Genomic DNA, 22,038 nt, shown 5'->3' on the forward strand with positions numbered 1-22,038 from the left:
CTGATGCCATGAAGGGCTTTAAAGGTCATAACCAACACTTTGAATTGTGACCGGAAATTGATCGGCAGCCAATGCAGACTGCGGAGTGATGGTGAAACATGGGCATATTTAGGGAAGCCCATGATTGCTCTCGCAGCTGCATTCTGCACGATCTGAAGTTTCCGAACACTTTTCAAAGGTAGCCCCATGTAGAGAGTGTTACAGTAGTCGAACCTCGAGGTGATGAGGGCATGAGCGACTGTGAGCAGTGACTCCCGGTCCAGATAGGGTCGCAACTGGTGCACCAGGTGAACCTGGGCAAACGCCCCCCTCGCCACAGCTGAAAGGTGTTTCTCTAATGTGAGCTGTGGATCAAGGAGGACGCCCATGTTGCGGACCCTCTCTGAGGGGGTCAATAATTTCCCCCCCCCCAGGGTTATGGACGGACAGATGGAATTGTCCCTGGGAGGCAGAACCCACAGCCACTCTGTCTTATCCGGGTTGAGTTTGAGTCTGTCCCAGGAACGATCCCAGGAACAGATGCAGCTGCTTTAAAGAGTTGCAAAGGGGTCGTGTGAATACCCACGTAAGTTTCAAAGCATTGTCCCCTGTCCTTAAATCTGCCCTGCCAAAGTTCAGTTGATGGAACTCTTCCTTCTTTCCATCCATCTTTATTTTCCTCCCTTCTCTTTCTTTTTTCTTCCTTCCAGCATTGTTTTATTTACTTCATTTTCCTTCCTTCTTTGTTCCATCTGTTTTTCTTTTCATGTTCCTTATTTTTCTTCCTTCTATCCTTTTGCTATTCCTTCCAGCCTCATTTTTTCCTTCCTTCCCTCTACCCATCCTTTATTCATTGGTTCCAACTTTCTTCCTTTCCTCTTTTTTTCCCCTTCCATCCACCTTCTATTCTCCATCATTTTTTTCTTTCCTTCTTTCTCTTTCATTCCACCCATCCTTTGTTGGTTCAAACTTCCTTCCTTCTTTTTCTTCCTCCCATCTGCCTTCTATTCTTCCTTGCACTCATTTTTTCCTTCCTTCCTTTTTCCTTCCCTCTACCCATCCTTTGTTTGTTCATTCATTCCAACTTCCTTCCTTCCTTCTTCCTTTCCTCCCCATTTATTTATTTATTTATTTATTCCATTCATTCATTCATTTATTTATTTATTTATTTGTATGCCGCCCCTTTCCTTTCATCCACCTTCTATTCTTCCTTACATCCACCTCTTTTTCTTTCATTTCTTCTTTTTCCTTCCCTCTCTCCATCCTTTGCTCATTCATTCATTCCAACTTCCTTCCCTTCTCTGAACTTACCAACTGACTCCTCTGATTCCTACTTGCATGTTGTCACATTAACCTCATGAAATTTCACTTTTCTTTTATGAGGCCTTAAAAGATTTCAGACCAAAAAAAAAAAAAAGAGCTTCCAAAACGATCTGAAGTTTCCGAACACTTTTCAAAGGTAGCCCCATGTAGAGAGCATTACAGTAGTCGAACCTCGAGGTGATGAGGGCATGAATGAAGATTATAGAATTTGAGGAACATTTCTCTCAATATAAGGCATATGAACAGAAACAACAGCTGAGTTTTCTAAGGCCAAAAAAATCTTTAGAAAATCAGAGTTAGATTTTAAGTGTTTTATCCATATTTTCTTAGGTACCCAACAGGCTGCTGATTGAGTCAAAAATGTATAATACATTTTGCAAATAATCTGATTGCAGGATCTGTTGAGTAAACCCAACTATTTGCTTAATTGTAAACTTTACTGTATTGTAACTTTCCTGTCCTTGAAACTTCTCCAGGTCGAACTGAAAAGGAAATACAACGATCAACACTCAAAAGCCAGGGGACTTTTGACGGGAAGCCAGTGGTATGAAATCCAGGCCTACAGAGCCCTGAACCAAGCTCTTGGCAGGTGAGTGAAACTATTCAGTGAAGGTTATTCTTTCAGCTCTCCATCCTCAAAGTCTTTTATTTTTGAGCTCTGCTGACCGTTCCTTAAATCATTTATTTATTTATTTATTTATTTATTTATTTATTCATTCATTCATTCATATATTCATTCATTCATATATTCATTCATTCATTCATTCATATATTCATTCATTCATTCATTCATTAGATTTGTATGCCGCCCCTCTCCGTAGACTCCACTGCTATCATCTTGGAATTTTGATTTTAGCAATAGCAAGAGCACTTAGATTTATATACCGCTTAACGGTGCTTTTACAGTCGTCCTCTCTAAGCGGTTTTACAGAGTCAGCATCTTTTCCCCAAAAATCCAAGTCCTCATTTTACCCACTTCAGAAGGATGGAAGGCTGAACCAACCTTGAGCCAGTCAGGATTGAACTCCTGGCAGTGGGCAGAATCAGCCTGCAATGATGCATTCTTATCACTGTGCCACCAGGACTCTTGAGAGCGAAAGGGATGGTTGGATGGATGGATGGAAGGGAGGGAGGGAGAGAGGAAGACTTATGTACCGCTTTACCACAGAGTTGGTCTCCTTAGGGTCCCGCCGACCAAACAATGTTGGCTGGCGGGACCTCGGGGAAGAGCCTTCTCTGTGGTGGCCCCGGCCCTCTGGAATCAGCTCCCACCGGAGATTCGCACTGCCCCCACCCTCCTTGCCTTCCGAAAGGGTTTAAAAACTCATCTTTGTCGCCAGGCCTGGGGTTATTAGATCTTCCCCCTGACCAATGAATGTTTCTTAGTATGGTTAATGAAAGTTCTTTTTTAAATGTTCTTTATCACACAGAGGAGAAGAAAAAACTCCCTTTTAAACTTCAAAGGGATTTCTTGTAGCAACAAGGCACAGTTGAAATACAATACAAGAACGAAGTCCAATTATTGACTCAGTAACTGTGAAATTGGGTCACAGCTACTGTTGTCCAAACAATGATAAACACACACTCACAATGAAGTATAATCCAAAGTCCAGGAATCCAAACACAGTCTTGAATACAATCAGGAAACAACAATTCACCTTGACGAACTACGGTCAGATAATCTTTCACAACGGCCAAGCCAGCACACTGCTATTTTATCAGCAGCTCTAATTTCAGGAGCCCCACCCAACCAAAGGTGGCCTCTCTTATCTCCTGTAATATTTCTTAAGTTGTTCTCTTCTATGCATAACTCTACGCATGCGTGGGTCTGTCGTACATTCCTGATCTGAATCCAGTGAAGATAAAGATGATTGATCTCCTCCTGACTTGTCTGCCAACGCCCCCTCTTCCGTGTCACCCACACTTCCTTCGTCAGAGGATAATTCGTTGGCAGACTGTCGGAAGCAAAACAGGCCTGTGGCATGTGGATGTTTCCCCCACATCCACCTCCACATTCCTTGGGGCAGGAGCTGGGCCAGAGCTAACCACAACACCTACCATCTGTTGTGGTTAGCTCTGGCCCTGCTCCTGCCCCAAGGACTGTGGATGTGGGGGAGACATCCACATGCTGCAGGCCTGTTTTGTCCCCGGTGGAATCTGATAATGAAGGCTCCTCTGACCAAGAAGACATGAGTGACAGGGAGGAGGAGAGTGGGGCAGACAGCTCAGCAGGAGATCAATTATCTAGCTCCTCCTTGGATTCAGAACAAGAATTAATGATGCAGCCACGCATGCGGAGAGCGATGCATAGGCAACAACAACTGAGAGATTATTATCAAAGAAAATGAGGCCATCTGTGGTTGGGTAACTAGTGAGGCTGCTATAAATAGCAGCCTGTGGGTTTGGCCATTGTGGAGGATTATCTGATCGTTGTGTTTCGTGACTGCTTTACTGACTTTGACCTTTTGTGTGCTGATTTTTCTCCCGCTTTGAAACTAAACCAGAGCAAAGTGTGTTTCACTTTGTGAAAGAAGAAGGACTGTGAATTGCCTCACAGCTGCAAGCTAAGTATCACAGAACTGATAAGGGACTTGTACAAATTACCAGTTTGTTTGGAGACGAGTGCTCTTTGCTATACAAAAAGGGGGGTTAGGTTAAGTGAATTTTCATTATAAAGAACATTGTTTTCAAACGTGTGTGTGTCTGAAATTTCTACCTGTGAATTTTTGGGAGGATTCTGCCAGAGAGCCCGACAGAACACCATCCAAGCTTCTTGAATGAGAAGCAAAACGTCTTTTAGAAAAAAACAGAAAGTCCAGTTGCCTCTTTAAAAAAAAAAGCACCTTTGGGATATCCGATTCTCTTCCTTTCCTGAAAGTTTTAAGAAAGCAGATCACGGATGTGTTGTTGTTGGGGTTTTTTTTTGCTGATGTGTTATTCTCTTCCAGGTGCATTCGCCACCGAAGCGATTGGGGAGCCCTTATTTTAGTTGACGACCGTTTTGGAAAGATCCCCAATAAATACACAACTGGTAAGATACCTGATTATTTGAGGGAGACATGTTGGCAAGGCGCAGTGGTTGTGGCGGCCTGGAGGTGGAGCTCTCGCTTCACAATCAGGAGGCAGTGAGTTCGATCCCAGGTAGAGGCAGTTGTTTCTCTCTCTGGGCACACTGAGAATATATAAACTAATTAACTATATAACTATATAACTATGCATATCCTCCCACTTATGACCCACTTGATTAGGTCCCACAGAGTTGGCTTTCTCCAGGTTCCATCAGCTAAACAATGTTGGTTGGCAGAACCCAGGGGAAGAGCCTTCTCTGTGGCGGCCCCGACCCTCTGGAATCAACTCCCTCCGGAGATTCGAACAGCCCCCACCCTCCTCGCCTTCCGTAAAATGCTGAAGACTCACCTCTGTCGCCAGGTGTGGAAATGATTACCTCCCCCCTTCGTTGTGTTTTCTGACCTCTGTTGTATGATTAACTGGGTTGAATGTGTACGATTGTGTAGTTGGTGATTTTATGACATTGGTTATTTTATATTAATGTTTTTTAATTGATTTTTAAATTTTATTATTAGATTTGTAATATATTGTATTATTGCTATGTTGTGAGCCGCCCCGAGTCTTCGGAGAGGGGCGGCATACAAATCTAATAAATAATAATAATAATAATAATATCTGCTGAATATAACTTTGCATTGGCATCAGGAAGGGCATCCGGCCAGTAAACACTCAGCTCCATTCAGCTACCCAGACTCCACCCCGCAAGGGATTAGGGGTCATTAAAAGAAGATGATGATGTTGGCAAAGTGCAGGAGATGGGTAGATAGAAACATAGAAGTCTGATGGCAGAAAAAGACCTCATGGTCCATCTAGTCTTCCCTTATACTATTTTCTGTATTTTATCTTAGGATGGATCTATGTTTATCCCAGGCATGTTTAAATTCAGTTACTGTGGATTTATCTACCACGTCTGCTGGAAGTTTGTTCCAAGGATCTACTCCTCTATCAGTAAAATAATATTTTCTCATGTTGCTTTTGATCTTTCCCCCAACTAACTTCAGATTGTGTCCCCTTGTTCTTGTGTTCACTTTCCTATTAAAAAACACTTCCCTCCTGGACCTTATTTAACCCTTTAACATATTTAAATGTTTCAATCATGTCCCCCCTTTTCCTTCTGTCCTCCAGACTATACAGATTGAGTTCATGAAGTCTTTCCTGATACGTTTTATGCTTAAGACCTTCCACCATTCTTGTAGCCCGTCTTTGGACCCGTTCAATTTTGTCAATATCTTTTTGTAGGTGAGGTCTCCAGAACTGAACACAGTACTCCAAATGTGGTCTCACCATAACACACTCTCACCTTCATTCCTTTTTCAGAGTTGTGAGCAGGTGTGATCCCAACAGATTGTCATATTAGTCAAGAGGGCCACCACATCCATGTGATAAAAACACTCCCACCTCTTCTAGTTGCCATTTTTTGGTTGCTATAACATTTTTCTTTATTTTTCTTTCAACATACAATAAAACAACATGAGCAATAAAAAAACACAGAATCAATGCTTAAAATAATAATTAATAATATTTCTTAGAGATGTTAAACATTCGGAGAGAGAAAAAAGCGCTAATAATACTTTCAATATGTACTTTTTCTCCTCTTCTTTGCTAAGTTAATTATAATTAAACACACATGAGATATTCAGTGATACCTCGTCTTACAAACCCCTTGTCATACAAACTTTCCAAGATACAAACCCGGGGTTTAAGATTCTTTTGCCTCTTCTTCCAAACTATTTTCACCTTACAAACCGATGGGAAACACCATCTCCGGACTTCCGTGTTTTTGCAATGCTGCAGGGGAATCCCAGCAGTGCAAAAACGGGCGCTTCGCTGGCAACAGGAGTCCGGAGGTGGGGTTTCCCAGCGAGGGGAGCCTCAGCAAAATTGCAGCATCACAAAAACACGGAAGTCTGGAGGTGGGGTTTCGAGGAATTCCGTGTTTTTGCAATGCTGCAATTTCGCTGAGACTCCCCTCGCTGGAAAACCCCACCTCCGGACTTCCATTGCCAGCAAAGCATCCGTTTTTGTGCTGCTGGGATTCCTCTGCTGGGATTCCCCTGCAGTATCACAAAAACACGGAAGTCCGGAGGTGGGGTTTCCCATGGAGGGGAGCCTCAGGGGAATCCCTGCAGTGCAAAAACGGGCGTTTCGGCTGGCAAAAGGGGTGAGTTTTGGGCTTGCACGCATTAATCACTTTTCCATTGATTCCTATGGGAAACATTGTTTTGTCTTACAAACTTTTCACCTTACAAACCTCGTCCCAGAACCAATTAAGTTCGTAAGACGAGGTATCATTGTATTTCATCTACAAATAACAATATTTTAAAATCCAGTCCCTTATATTCCCTTTTTCTATTTATAATAAAACATAAACATCTTAACATCTTAACTCAATATCTAATTCAATCTTTTCACCTCTGTGTTGACTCCTTATCCAATGCTACCACCAGTCCTTATTTCGTCATCTGGGTCTATAATAGATTAAAATTACATCATCATATATTTCTTCAAAAGTAAGTAAAAGAAAATACTTCTCAATTATTTTTAATTTCCAACCATTCATAAAACTTGCCCCAAATCTTATAGTAATCACACTCTTCTTTATCTTTAAGTTTTAAGCTAAGTCTATTCATTTCAGCAGTCTAAAATCTTACATAATATTTTTCTTTCGTCTGGAATTTTATTCAGCTTCCAATTTTGTGCATATGCTACTCTAGCTGCTGTTAAAATATGTATAATCAAATAGGTTTCTTCTTTATTAAAATTTTCTGGTAAAATACCTAATAAGACTTTTAAAATCACCATTCCCATCCACCACCCTGCAAGGATAACTTTGCCAACTACAGTAATACCCCGTCTTACGAACCTAATTGGTTCCCGGGGGAGGTTCGTAAGACGAAAAGTTCGTAAGATGAAACATTGTTCCCATAGGAAACAATGTAAAATCAATTAATCCGTCCAATTAAAAAAAAAAAAGCAAAAAAAACCGCCGCCGCCCGACTGTCACCTTTTGAAACAGCCGGGGGGCTTCTCAGCGTCCTCCTGAACCCAAACGCCAAACCCGAACTTCCGGGTTCGGCATCCGGGAAGCCGCCGAGAAGCCCCCCCGGCTGTTTTAAAAGGTGACAGCCGGGTGGCGGGGCTTCTTAGCGGCCTCCTGAACTTTTGCCGAACTTCCGGGTTCGGCGTTCGGGAGGCCGCCGAGAAGCCCCGCTGCCCGGCTGTCACCTTTTGAAACAGCCGGGGGGCTTCTCGGCGGCCTCCCGAACTCTGAACCCGGAAGTTCGGGTTTGACGTTCGGGTTCAGGAGGACGCTGAGAAGACCCCCGACTGTTTCAAAAAGCGACAGCCGGGCGGCGGGGCTTCGCAGCGGATGCGGTGGGTTCGTAAGAAGGAAAAAGTTCGTAAGAAGAGGCAAAAAGTGTCTGAACCCCGGGTTCGTATCTCGGGTTGTTCGTAAGACGAGGGGTTTGTATCATGAGGTACCACTGTATTACTGCTATTCAAGAAATGGTCTTCACAGTCCATTATGAAGTTGTGGGTGGTCATTAAGTGAATCACCAAACGACTGAGCTGATTTTATGCAATTTTAAAATATTATTATTGGGTTCATTCAGGAAATTTCCATGGTCGTGAAGCAAACCCTCAGTTATTAAGCAAACACTGCAGCCGCTAGGGCAAGTTTTGCCGGAACTGGAAGTACTGTGGCCGTGCCATTTTTTTTTAACAGAACACTTCTCCTTTTCCATAATTTTGTTCAGGTAGTCCTCAAGTTATGGCCATTCATTAAGCAACCGTTTGAAGTTACGAAATGTATTTAATACTCGGTCCCTAAAGTTAATAATTGTTGTGGCAGCCCAGCAATCACATAATGAAGATTTGGGCACTTGGCAGGTCCTCTTAATTTAACAACTGCAGGAGAGCTTCAACTCTCATCTTTGCCCTTTTGCTGCAATTCACAAGTGAATTTCAGAATATCTTCAGTAGCCTAAATGCAATGCAGAAACCAGGCAGAACTGGACCAATTCTGTAATTTTGATTCTTTATTTGGTGTTCCTCAACAATTAACAATCTCTCACTGCCAACCCACACTCAGACCTTGGAATACTAATATCGAATGACCTAAGTGCTAAAGCCCACTGCAACAATATCGCCAAAAAAGCTTCTAGAGTTGTTAACCTGATCCTACGCAGCTTCTGCTCAGGCAATCTCACTCTACTCACAAGAGCCTACAAAACTTTTGCCAGACCCATCCTAGACTACTGCTCATCTGTCTGGAACCCATACCACATCTCAGACATCAACACCCTTGAAAATGTCCAAAGATATTTCACCAGAAGAGTCCTTCACTCCTCCACTCGAAACAGAATATCCTACGAAAATAGACTAACAATCCTGGGCCTAGAAAGCTTAGAACTACGGCGCCTAAAACACGATTTGAGTATTGCCCACAAGATCATATGCTGCAATGTCCTACCGGTCAATGACTACTTCAGCTTCAACCGCAACAACACAAGAGCACGCAACAGATTCAAACTTAATACGAACCACTCCAAACTTGACTGTAAAAAATATGATTTCAACAATCGAGTTATCGAAGCGTGGAACTCATTGCCGGACTCAATTGTGTCAACCCCTAACCCCCAACATTTCTCCCTTAGACTCTCCACGATTGACCTCTCCAGGTTCCTAAGAGGCCAGTAAGGGGCATACATAAGTGCACTGGTGTGCCTTTCGTCTCCTGTCCAATTGTCTTTCCTTTCTCTCACTTATCATATATATTTTCTTTCTTTCATATATCCTCTCCTCTAAGTTCACTTTACCCTTATATTTATTACTACATGTCTATTTTTCTTCCTATGTATTTGTGTATTGGACAAATGAATAAATAAATTAAAAAAAAAATTGTACAGAATTGATCGAGCCTACACTGCCCTTGTTTTGACAGTAGGGGGCACTCCATTTCCATCATATGAACCTTTGGGGCATGTCACTGAAGGGCGTAAGATGAAAGGATATGACAGTGGCTCTCATTAAACTCTTTCACAGTAATTTTAGATGTAATCAAAGGTGGGTGGGGTTTTTGGTTTTCCTCCATTCCCAATCTGGTATTTGCTAAAACAGTATTTCTTTTTCCACTTAACCCCTTTCTTGTCGAAACAAGGCCCATTAAATCAGAGAAGGCACTAAATATTTATAAATTAATTACATTCTAAAGGAAGTCTAAGAAGCTTCAGAAGGTATCGTTGGCCGGCGCCTCTTTCACAGGTGCGGAGAACCTATAGCCTTCCCGGTATTGTGGATCTTCAACTCCCAGTAACTCACCAGTATGTCCAACGGCCAGGGAAATGGAAATTGTAATAGAAACATGGTAACATAGAAGACTGACGGCAGAAAAAGACCTTCTGGTCCATCTAGTCTGCCCTTATACTATTTCCTGTATTTTATCTTAGGATGGATCTATGTTTATCCCAGGCATGTTTAAATTCAGTCACTATGGATTTACCAACCACGTCTGCTGGAAGTTTGTTCCAAGGATCTACTACTCTTTCAGTAAAATAATATTTTCTCATGTTGCTTTTGATCTTTCCCCCAACTAACTACAGATTGTGCCCCCTTGTTCTTGTGTTCACTTTCCTATTAAAAACACTTCCCTCCTGAACCTTATTTAACTCTTTAACATATTTAAATGTTTCCATCATGTCCCCCCTTTTCCTTCTGTCCTCCAGACTATACAGATTGAGTTCATTGAGTCTTTCCTGATACGTTTTATGCTTAAGACCTTCCACCATTCTTGTAGCCCGTCTTTGGACCCGTTCAATTTTGTCAATATCTTTTTGTAGGTGAGGTCTCCAGAACTGAACACAGTATTCCAAATGTGGTCTCACTAGCGCGCTATATAAGGGGATCACAATCTCCCTCTTCCTGCTTGTTATACCTCTAGCTATGCAGTCAAGCATCCTGCTTGCTTTCCCTACCGCTTGACTGCATTGTTCACCCATTTTGAGACTGGCTGTATAGCTAGAGGTATAACAAGCAGGAAGAGGGAGATTGGCGGGCCCCAGGGGAAGAGCCTTCTCTGTGGCAGCCCCGGCCCTCTGGAATCAACTCCCCCCGGAGATTAGAACTGCTCCCACCCTCATTATCTTTCGTAAACTACTCAAGACCCACCTATACCGCCAGGCATGGGGGATTTGAGACATCTTTCCCCCAGGCTCCTTATAATTTATGTTTGGTATGTATGTGTTGTTTGGTTTTAATATGATAGGGTTTTAGTTATTTCTTTTAATATTAGATTTGTGCCACTATAATATTGTTTTTATCATTGTTGTGAGCCGCCCCGAGTCTTCGGAGAGGGGCGGCATACAAATCTAATTAATAATAATAATAATAATAATAATTATTATTATTATTATTATTATTATTTTTTCCAAATCTTTTTATTAATTTTCTTTAAAATGACAAACAAACTTACAAACATTTAACATACATTGTAGGGATGTATCATCCCTGCTCTTCTCAAAAGTATAATTGCAGATACAGAAAAAGGAATACACAGTTGAATATCTAATTCAATGCTACAAATACAAAAAATATCTAATAAAAAAATTAACTGTCATATAAAAATTTCTAGTTAATTTCAAGTCAAAAAAATCTTTAGAAAAAACAAATTTCTATTCTATCTATGTAAACTAAATCTAATATAAATCTTAATAAGAGAAGATCATCTAAAATATCTATACTTATTACTACTCTTCTTTCTTTATTTTTTTATTCTTAGCTATCCATTCATAAACATTGTTCCATGTTATTATTATTAATTAGATTTGTATGCCGCCCCTCTCCGAAGACTCGGGGCGGCTCACAACAATTATTATTATTATTATTATTATTATTATTATTATTATTATTATTATTATTATTATAGGCAGCAGAGAACAGTTAGTTTCATTTCAGCAGAGTTCAGAGAGAGAGTGGAGAGTGAGCCACGCTCAGCCTTAAGTATTCAGTTTCGATTCTCTGCACAGACTCAGAAGTGGCTAGCTCCTATTGGCTGACTCAGTTGCTATGCCTATTTGTTGGCTGATCTTGTTATCATTGGCTCTCCCAGTTCATGAATATCTTAACAAATCTTGAGCCTGGTGAGATTTGAATGGCTAAATTGCAGCCAGCCAGCAGAACTAGCCCGAATACTACGTTCTAACCACTGTGCCACCACGGCTCACTTAACAATTGGAGGCTCACTCGTGATTCTAAGTCAAGGACTATTTGGACAACAGCAAATTTTTTAAAAGGGATCATGAAATGTCTTGCGTAGGCAGTTGCAGATTGTTCTTTGCTTAGTTTAAGCATTTGCTATTAAAGTTTGGCTCTTGGGACTCGACCAAGGCTGAAAGATTATCATTGCTCTTCAGCGAGCAGACAAAGGATGCTGTCTTTGCTCCACATCTGTGAAAAGCAGTCTTGGTCGACTGCTCTTTCCGTCACATCTCTGAGACACATCTTCCCAGCTGCCTCTGTCTTGCCTTGGCGTGAGAACAAGCGGCCCCGTTGCGCATCCCAAGGTGTCCTTGAAATGAACAGCTGAGGATTTAAGGACAACCGGAACCTTTCCAAAAGTTCTCTTTCTCCCCGACCTCGGGGAAGTGGGAGAGGAAGGGAACATGGTAAATAAAATAAAATTGCCAAGTGCCTTGAGCTACAAGGGAAACATGATAATGGTGCATTAAAAAAAATCAGAACTTGAATGCTTGGGTTGTCCTCGGCCCTCTGCTGTTTTGTGAGAGTGTACGACTTGGACTGAAAAATTCAGCAAAAGTTGTAATCATTACAACCAATTGGATGGCAACACTAAGACCTCAAGATGGCCTCGGGCAGGGCATATTAGTTGGAACCCTGGAACCCTGACATTGGATCCAAATTTAGATAGATAGATAGATAGATAGATAGATAGATAGATAGATAGATAGATAGATAGATAGATAGATAGATTAGATAGTTAGATAGATAGATAGATAGATAGATAGATAGATAGATAGATTAGATAGATAGATAGATAGATAGATAGATTAGATAGTTAGTTAGATAGATAGATGATAGATAGATAATAGATAGATAGATTAGATAGATACATAGATAGATAGATAGATAGATAGATAGATAGATGATAGATAGATAGATAGATAAATAGATAGATAGATAGATAGATGATAGATAGATAGATGATAGATAGATAGAGAGATAGATAGATAGATAGATAGATAGATAGATAGATCAAACAGACAGACAGTACATTTTCCTTCATTGTGCATCACAATTTCAATTTTGCAACAGTAATGTAGTGATTGTATCAATGCCTTTTTAAATATTCATGATGTTATACATCTTAATTATGACTATTTTTCTCTTATTCGTACAATATAGTCCGTAGGGAAAGAAATAGAAACATATTTTTATCCATCGTTTCTATGGTTCTAACATAATTCTTCTATACATTGAGCAGCATTATATAAGACCGACTATGTCTTCAATGGGGATTTTAATACTCTGATTTCGTTAGAGGACTAATGAAAGCTTAGTAATTTTAGTAGTTTTTAATAAATTTTAAACGTTCCGGAGATTGCGATGGCTGTTGCCTCTTCATTTATAAATACACATGGAACTCTCGTTTTTAGGACAATTCTTGATTTATCACTTTATATTTTGATTCACAATTTCATACAGTCTGGTACTAATATTGCTTACGTATTCTTCTGTATAACTTTATAACTGTATTTATTTCTACGGTAGCTTATTGATCGTCTTTCATCATTAATTTTCTAACCTTTGCATCTATTATCTAACCAATTATACCATAGGTCCCATATTAAGTAATACTCTGTTTCTCCTTTGTCTTTAATTTCCATTGTTAACCTGTCCATTTTGGCACATTCTAATATTTTCTTTATTACCATTTCCTCTGTAGGTAGACATTGGATCAAACTTATCTGGTTCTAATGGGTTTCGCTTTGTGATCCCAGTTGGGTTTGTTGTGGTGGTTCAGTCGCTTAGACGTATCCGACACTTCGCGACCTCATGGACCATATTATTTATTTATTTATTTATTGGATTTGTATGCCGCCCCTCTCCGCAGACTCGGGGCGGCTAACAACAATGATAAAAAACAACATGTAACAATCCAATTTAATAAAACAACTAAAAACCCTTATTATAAAAACCAAACATACACACAAACATACCATACATAACTTGTAATGGCCTAGGGGAAGGAATATCCTAACTCCCCCATGCCTGGCGACAAAGGTGGGTCTTGAGTAATTTGCGAAAGACAAGGAGGGTGGGGGCCGTTCTAATCTCTGGGGGGAGTTGATTCCAGAGGGCCGGGGCCGCCACAGAGAAGGCTCTTCCCCTGGGGCCCGCCAAACGACATTGTTTGGTCGACGGGACCCGGAGAAGGCCAACTCTGTGGGACCTTGTCGGCCGCTGGGATTCATGCGGTAGAAGGCGGTCCCGGATGTATTCTGGCCCAATGCCATGTAGGGCTTTAAAAGTCATTACCAACACTTTGAATTGTGACCGGAAACCGATCAGCAGCCAGTGCAGGCCGTGGAGTGTTGCAGAAACATGGGCGAATCCAGGAAGCCCCACGATGGCTCTCACGGCCGCATAGCCAGCCCCCCTCCCCTTCTAGGGCTGCCACAAAAAAGAGGGGAGAGGCTCAACCTATTTTCCAAAACAGCAGAGGGCAGGACAAGAAGTGATGGGTGGAAACTAAACAAGGAGAGAAGCAACCTAAAAACTAAGGAGAAATTTCCAGATAGTTAACAACAATTAATCAGTGGAATGGCTAGACACTGTGGGTGCTACATCACTGGAGATGTTCAAGAAAAGATAACAATAGCACTAAAACTTTATTTATGTACTACTTTATAGTGCTTTACAGCCCTCACTAAGCAGTTTTACAGAGTTCGCATATGGGTCCTCATTTTACAGACCTCAGGATGGAAGACTGAGCCAACCTTGAGCCGGGTCAGGATCAAACTTTTGGCAGTAAGCCGCACGAATCCCAGCGACCGGTTAGGTCCCACAGAGTCGGCCTTCTTCGGGTCCCGTCGACTAAACAATGTCGTCTGGCAGGACCCAGGGGAAGAGCCTTCTCTGTGGGGGCTCCGACCCTCTGGAACCAGCTCCCCCCTGAGATTAGGAATGCCCCCACCCTCCCGGCCTTTCGTAAACTCCTTAAAACCCACCTCTGTCGTCAGGCATGGGGGAACTAAAACATCTCCCCCTTGCCCATGTTGTTTTGCCGTTTGATTGATTGACTGTGTGCCTGTTTTTTATATATATTGGGATGGTTTTATGAATTTTTTAACTTAAAATTGTAATTAGATTGGTGGGCATTGGATTTGTTACTGTGTACTGTTTTTATTATTGTTGTGAGCCGCCCCGAGTTTGCGGAGAGGGGCGGCATATAAATCCAATAAATCTAATCTAATCTAAGCTAGCATGCAATACTGCATTTTCACCACTTTGCCACCATGGCTCTTTAGCGTGCAATGTATAAGAGTAGAATAGAATATAGAGCAGAGCTATACAGTATAACTATGATATATGTTAGTTAGTTGGGGGAAAGATCAAAAGCAACATGAGAAAATATTATTTTACTGAAAGAGTAGTAGATCCTTGGAACAAACTTCCAGCAGACGTGGTTGATAAATCCACAGTAACTGAATTTAAACATGCATCCTAAGATAAAAATACAGGAAATAGTATAAGGGCAGACTAGATGGATCATGAGGTCTTTTTCTGCCGTCAGTCTTCTATGTTTCTATATATGTAGAGAGAAAGAAAGGCTTTACATAAAGCCAAGTGGAAACCATTGGTATTGAGCGTCGTAAAACAACACAAACGATAAATGGATTAGCTGTCAAGATAGACAGCAGGGGGAGGAGGGTGTATGTTTACTTTTTTATGTGTTCTTCATTTTCTTTTTCTTCTTCGTTCCTCTTTCTTTTCTTTCTTTCTTTCTTTCTTTCTTTCTTTCTTTCTTTCTAAGGTGTTTGTTTTAAGGCAGATGTACAATACGAGACTAGTTTACAGAAATGTGAAGCGGATACAAAAGATCTTGGACTGTCTTTTTAATTGTATATAAATGCAATTTTAAAAATTGTAAAAAATATAAAATAAAAAGAATATAGAACCAGAAGAAGAGCGGAATGGAATGGATCTCTGATTCATTATATGATTTTCCCCAGGATTGTCCAAATGGATTCGTCAGCAGATCCATCACTACAAAGACTTCGATTGTGCCCTTAGCTCTTTGGATGCCTTTGCTAAAATGAACCAGAATGGCACTGACGCTGCACTTCAGGATACCAACAGCTCTCTGCTCACGTCTGCTAGTTCAAAGATTCTTTCGTTAACGCCAGGTGGTCTTCATGAAAAGGAAGCACAAGTTTCGGTTTTGGAATCAGGTGCCGCAGAACGTATCAAGACTCACCCAACAACATCCGGTTAGTCATGAGATCTCTCGTCAGAGCAGAGTTAATCTTGTTAAGATTTTAAAAACCAAATTCTTTCATCATTCTGTTTATTTATGGGCAGCCTTAGAGCAGTGTTTTTCAACCAATGGTCAGGTGTGCCGCGAAGCTCAGAGAGAGAAAGAAAACAAGAGAGAGAGAGAGAGAAAGAGAGAGAGAGAAAGAGCAAGAGGGAGAGAAAGCAAGCAAGCAAGAGAGAGAGAAAGAAAACAAGAGAGAGAAAGAAAGAGAGAGAGGGAGAGAAAGAAAGCAAGAGAGAGAAAAAGAAAGAGAATGAGAGAGAAAGAAAGAAAGAAAGTAAGAGAGAGAGAGAGGGAGGGAAGGTGAGTGAGAGAGAGAAAGACATAGAGGGAGGGAGGGAGAGAAAGAGAGCAAAAAAGGAAAGAAGGAAGAGAAAAAGAAAGTGGGATGGAGAGAGAGAGAAAAAAAAAGAGGAAGGGAGAGAAAGAGGGAGGGAGAGAGAAATAGAGCGAAAGGGAGGAAGAGAGAGAGAGAGAATTTTCTTGTCCAAACTTTTTTTAGCTGCCCCCCCCCCCTCAATGTGCCCTATGGTTTTGTAAATCTAAAAAAGGTTGAAAATCACTGTCTTAGAGCAGTGATTTTCAACCTTTTTTGAGCTGCGGCACATTTTTTACATATACAAAATCATGGGGCACATTGAGCGGGGGGGGAAGTGGGGGGCTAAAAAAAGTTTGGACAAAAAATTATCTCTCTCTCTCTCTCTCTTCCTCCCTTTCGCTCTATTTCTCTCCCTCCTCTCTCTTCCTTCCTCTCTCTCTCCATCCCTCTTTCTTTCTCTTCCTTCCTTCCTCTCTTTTTTGCTCTATCTCTCCCTCCTTCCCTGCCTTTCTTTCTCTCTCTCTCTTGCTTGCTTTCTCTCTCTCTATTGTTTTCTTTCTCTCTCTCTCTTTCTTTCTTTCTCTCTCTCTCTCTTTCTTTCTGAGCTTCGCGGCACACCTGACCATGTCTCGCGGCACACTAGTGTGCCGCGGCACACTGATCGAAAAACACTGTCTTAGAATACCAAGAGGCGTTTCATCCCAAGCTATCCAATCAGGAACCCTGTACCTGAAAACCAAAACTTTAAAAATGGCTAAAACTGTTTCAGATGGTGAAATCTCGTAAGATTGTGGAGGTCTCATCTCAGAAGTCCTGGGCAATCTTGTCATCTCATGCAGTTTTATATACAAGTTTTGGAAGCTCTTTTTTTGGGGGGGTCTGAAATCTTGTCGGGAATCTTTTAAGGCCTCATAAAAGAAAAGGGAAATTTCATGAGGTTAATTTGACAACATGCAAGTAGGAATCAGAGGAGTGAGTTGGTAAGTTCAGAGAAGGGAAGGAAGTTGGAATGAATGAATGAGCAAAGGATGGAGAGAGGGAAGGAAAAAGAAGAAATGAAAGAAAAAGATGTGGATGTAAGGAAGAATAGAAGGTGGATGAAAGGAAAGGGGTGGCATACAAATCTAATAGATAGATAGATAGATAGATAGATAGATAGATAGATAGATAGATAGATAGAATAGATAGATAGATAGATAGATAGATAGATAAATAAATAAATAAATGGGGAGGAAAGGAAGAAGGAAGGAAGGAAGTTGGAATGAATGAACAAACAAAGGATGGGTAGAGGGAAGGAAAAAGGAAGGAAGGAAAAAATGAGTGCAAGGAAGAATAGAAGGCAGATGGGAGGAAGGAAAAGAAGGAAGGAAGTTTGAACGAATGAAGCAACAAAGGATGGGTGGAATGAAAGAGAAAGAAGGAAAGAAAAAAATGATGGAGAATAGAAGGTGGATGGAAGGGGGAAAAAAGAGGAAAGGAAGAAAGTTGGAACAAATGAATAAAGGATGAGTAGAGGGAAGGAAGGAAAAAATGAGGCTGGAAGGAATAGCAAAAGGATAGAAGGAAGAAAAATAAGGAACATGAAAAGAAAAACAGAATGGAACAAAGAAGGAAGGAAAATGAAGTAAATAATATTTGGACCGGGACTCACTGCCCACAGTCACTCATGCCCTCATCACCTTGAGGTTCGACTACTGTAACGCTCTCTACATGGGGCTACCTTTGAAAAGTGTTGGGAAACTTCAGATCGTGCAGAATGCAGCTGCGAGAGCAGTCATGGGCTTTCACAAATATGCCCATGTCACACCAACACTCCGCAGTCTGCATTGGTTGCCGATCAGTTTCCGGTCACAATTCAAAGTGTTGGTTATGACCTATAAAGCCCTTCATGGCACCGGACCAGATTATCTCCGGGACCGCCTTCTGCCGCACGAATCCCAGCGACCAGTTAGGTCCCACAGAGTGGGTCTTCTCCGGGTCCCGTCAACTAAACAATGTCGTTTGGCAGGACCCAGGGGAAGAGCCTTCTCTGTCGTGGCCCCGGCCCTCTGGAACCAACTCCCCCCAGAGATTAGAATTGCCCCCACCCTCCTCGCCTTCCGTAAGCTTCTTAAAACCCACCTCTGTCATCAGGCATGGGGGAACTGAGATAGTCTTTCCCCCTAGGCCTTTACAATTTATGCATGGTATGTTTGTATGTATGTTTGGTTTTATAATAAGGGTTTTTTAGTTGTTTTGATATTGGATTGTTACATGCTGTTTTTTATCACTGTTGTTAGCCGCCCTGAGTCTACGGAGAGGGGCGGCATGCAAATCCAATAAATAATAATAATAATAATAATAATAATAATAATAATAATAATGAACATGAAAAGAAAAATAGATGGAACAAAGAAGGAAGGAAAATGAAGTAAATAAAACAATGCTGGAAGGAAGAAAAAAGAAAGAGAAGGGAGGAAAATAAAGATGGAAGGAAGGAAAGAAGAGTTCCATCAACTGAACTTTGGCAGGGCAGATTTAAGGACAGGGGACGATGCTTTGAAACTTGCGTAGGCATTCACACGACCCCTCTGCAACTCTTTAAAGCAGCTGCATCTGTTCCTGGGATCGTACAGCCGCCTCGCATGGCTGCACTACAATCCCAAGAAACCACACGATGGATTCTGCAGCGTTGTCCTGAGTTGGCAGAAAGCGCAAAGTTGCCAATGGAAAGGAAAGTCCAAAAAAACATCCCAACCACCCACCTCTGGGCGTGCAGGGATGTGTTGGGCCACCCACAGGGCTCCCTTTGTTCCTGAGTGGAAAGAAGGGATTAAACCCGTCTTAACAAAATGTTCCACAGCAGTTCCTCCCCATACTTAGCTGTGTATACACTGAAGGCAGGAGGCTCTATTACGGCGTGTCAATCCGCTTGCTGGAAAGCTAGTCAGAGTCTACAAAGAGAGAAAGTTGCAGAGGATGGAAAGGCCCCCAATGGGGCTGGTTAATTTTCCTAATACACAAGAACAAGCTGTGTGGAGTGTTGATGCAATGCTGGACATACGGTGGCATTCCTTATTTACAACATTAACATTTATAATGCTGTAACCCGTCCCTCCTTCTTTTAACCTTCATTCATTCATTCCTCTCCCCTCCTTTCTTTTTGCTTCCTTCCTTCCTTATTCCTTGCCCCCTTGTCTTCTCTTCCTTCCTTCCTTCCTTCCTTCATCCCTCCCTCCCACCCTCCCTCCCTTCCTTCCTTCCTTCCTGTTCTGTCGAGCTCTCTGGTAGAATCCTCCCAAAAACGCACAGATACAATTTCAGACACACACACGTTTGAAAATTCAAAACAATGTTCTTTATACCGAAAATGGAAATAAACAGAGCACTCTTTTTGTATAGCAAAGAGCACTGGTCTCCAAACAAATTGGTAATTTGTACAAGTCCCTTATCAGTTCTGTGATACTTAGCTTGCAGTGTGAGGGAATTCACAGTCCTTCTTCTTCCACAAAGTGAAACACACTTTGCTCTGGATTAGTTTCAAAGCGGGGGGGAAATCAGCACACAAAGATCAAAGTCAGCAAAGCAGTCATGAAACACAACGGATCAGATAATCCTCCACAATGGCCAAACCCACAAGCTGTTATTTATAGCAGCCTCACTAATCACCACAGCCCCACCCAACCACAGGTGGCCTCATTTTCTTTGATAATAATCTCTCAGTTGTTGTTGCCTATGCATCGCTCTCCGCATGCGTGGCTGTATCATTAACTCTTGTTCTGAATCCAAGGAGGAGCTAGATAATTGATCTCCTTCTGAGCTGTCTGCCATACTCTCCTCCCTGTCACTCATATCTTCTTGGTCAGAGGAGCCTTTATCAGCATATTCCACCAGGGGCAAAACAGGCCTGCAGCATGTGGATGTCTCCCCCACATCCACAAGTCCTTGGGGCAGGAGCTGGGCCAGAGGTAACCACAACACTTCCTTCCTTCCTTCCTTCCTTCCTTCCTTCCTTCCTTCCTTCCTTCCTTCCTTCCTTATTGTCCCTTCCTTCTTTCTTTATTTTCCTTCCTTTCCTCTATCCTTTGTTTGTTCATTTGTTCCAATTTCCCTCCCTCCGTGCTTACTCCCTCCCTTCCTCCTGCCCTCCATGTTTTTTCTTTCCTTCCTTCCTCTTTCTATGCCCTCCCTCCCTCCCTGCCTCTTTGAACTTGCTTCTTGTTCTTCTTCTCTCCCTCCATTCCTTCCCTCTCTCCATCCCTTCCTCCCTCCTGCCCGCATTCTTCACTTCTATCCTCCTCCTTTCCTTCTCTTCTTCTCTTACTTGCAGCATTCCATGGACATGTGACCAAATTTCCAACATTTTTTTTTTGCTGGAAACTAATGTTTAGAATAGAATAGAATAGAATAGAATAGAATTTTTATTGGCCAAGTGTGATTGGACACACAAGGAATCTGTCTTTGTGCATATGCTCTCAACGTACATAAAATAAAATGTACATTTGTCAAGAATCATGTGGTACAACACTTAATGATTGTCATAGGGGTCAATAAGCAATGATGAAGCAATATTAATAAAAATCTTAGGATATACGCAACAAGTTACAGTCATACAGTTTACTTCCAGTTTATGGCCAAAAAAAGGTCTCATGCAGAGAATGGTTTTGCTTAACAATGATTGTGTTCTCATAACAACTGCATTATTTTTTCCTTTAAAAAAAAATGTGTTAGAGCTATGTGTTTTAAGTTTCTTTAAAATAAAATAGAAAGTTAAAAAAATAAATAAGGGTGGGATATAACTCTATTATTTGATCAATTGTCCTAAAAACCAAGTACTGATTCCCGAGGGATATGCTAATGACAAGAATTAATCCTCTCTCCTTCTGTCTCTCTTCCTTATTATCTGCTCTTCCTCCCCAGATTCACCTTTCTCCATAAACCAAAATAAATTTACAGACTCCAGCCCCATGGGTTCACCTGCTGAAAAAGGAAGGAAGAGAGCAAATGATCAGTTCTCTGCTGGCAGCATAAAAAATTACTTCACTAAAATGCTGAATCCAGCAGTAAAGGGGAATTACAAGGCTACCGGGCGAACAGAAAAGGCAGTGGAGGAAGACGGTCACTCCGTTGCATGTGGACCCCAGCAGAATATTTTGTGGGTTGAAGACCAACCAATAAGACAGTTGCCAGATGGCAAAATGATTACTGGTTCTCCAAGAACAGAGATGACCTTGATGGCTGAGAAAGGTCCCCACGAAAGGCTGCACACTGGACATGAAGACTTGGAGAAGGTGGTGTCTTCTCCAAGAAGGGCCAACGTGGAACTCTCCCAGTCAGACCCAGGTGTCGAAACGAATGCTGGAGATGACAGGCTTTGTTTTACACCCGAACTGTTTGATGATGATGATGATGATGATGATGATGAAGAGAAGAACGAAGGCTTGATTCAAAATTACGACGGTACTTGGACTTCCTTTGGAACCGCAAACACCGTTCTGGCGGAAGGACAATGCCCACCCAACGCTCAAAAGCCAGGAGAAGATGCCACCTCTAGGTTTAAAGTTGAAGCAGGAGCGGGCGTAGAGTGGTGGGGGATCCCAGAGAACAACCAGAATAGCAGACGCGCCATTGAGGAAACCGAGCAGGAGGGAAAGGGGAAAGAGAACCAGATTCCGGGATCACAGAGCAAAGGTGTGTCTTGCAGTCAGTTCACTTAACCAGTTTAAAGGGGGGAAAATCAGGGTCACTGTTTCTAATAACAATAATAATAATAATAATTTATTAGATTTGTATGCCGCCCCTCTCCGAAGAC

The 22,038-nt window shown here is 41.7% G+C and overlaps 1 protein-coding gene across 2 annotated transcripts in view; it reads left to right on the forward strand.

Annotated features, from left to right (window-relative positions):
* The window catches only part of BRIP1 (BRCA1 interacting DNA helicase 1), a 149,760-nt gene that overhangs the window by 122,266 nt on the left and 5,456 nt on the right, over nucleotides 1-22,038 (forward strand). For both annotated transcript variants that reach the window (XM_070735298.1, XM_070735299.1), the window contains 4 exons: nucleotides 1,779-1,891; nucleotides 4,251-4,333; nucleotides 15,624-15,881; nucleotides 21,147-21,917. In XM_070735298.1, the coding sequence (XP_070591399.1) occupies nucleotides 1,779-1,891; nucleotides 4,251-4,333; nucleotides 15,624-15,881; nucleotides 21,147-21,917 (1,225 nt within the window). The remainder of the gene's footprint in view (nucleotides 1-1,778; nucleotides 1,892-4,250; nucleotides 4,334-15,623; nucleotides 15,882-21,146; nucleotides 21,918-22,038) is intronic.

This window comes from Erythrolamprus reginae, chromosome 1, assembly GCF_031021105.1.
Source record: "Erythrolamprus reginae isolate rEryReg1 chromosome 1, rEryReg1.hap1, whole genome shotgun sequence".
NCBI classification, from domain to species: Eukaryota; Metazoa; Chordata; class Lepidosauria; order Squamata; family Dipsadidae; genus Erythrolamprus; species Erythrolamprus reginae.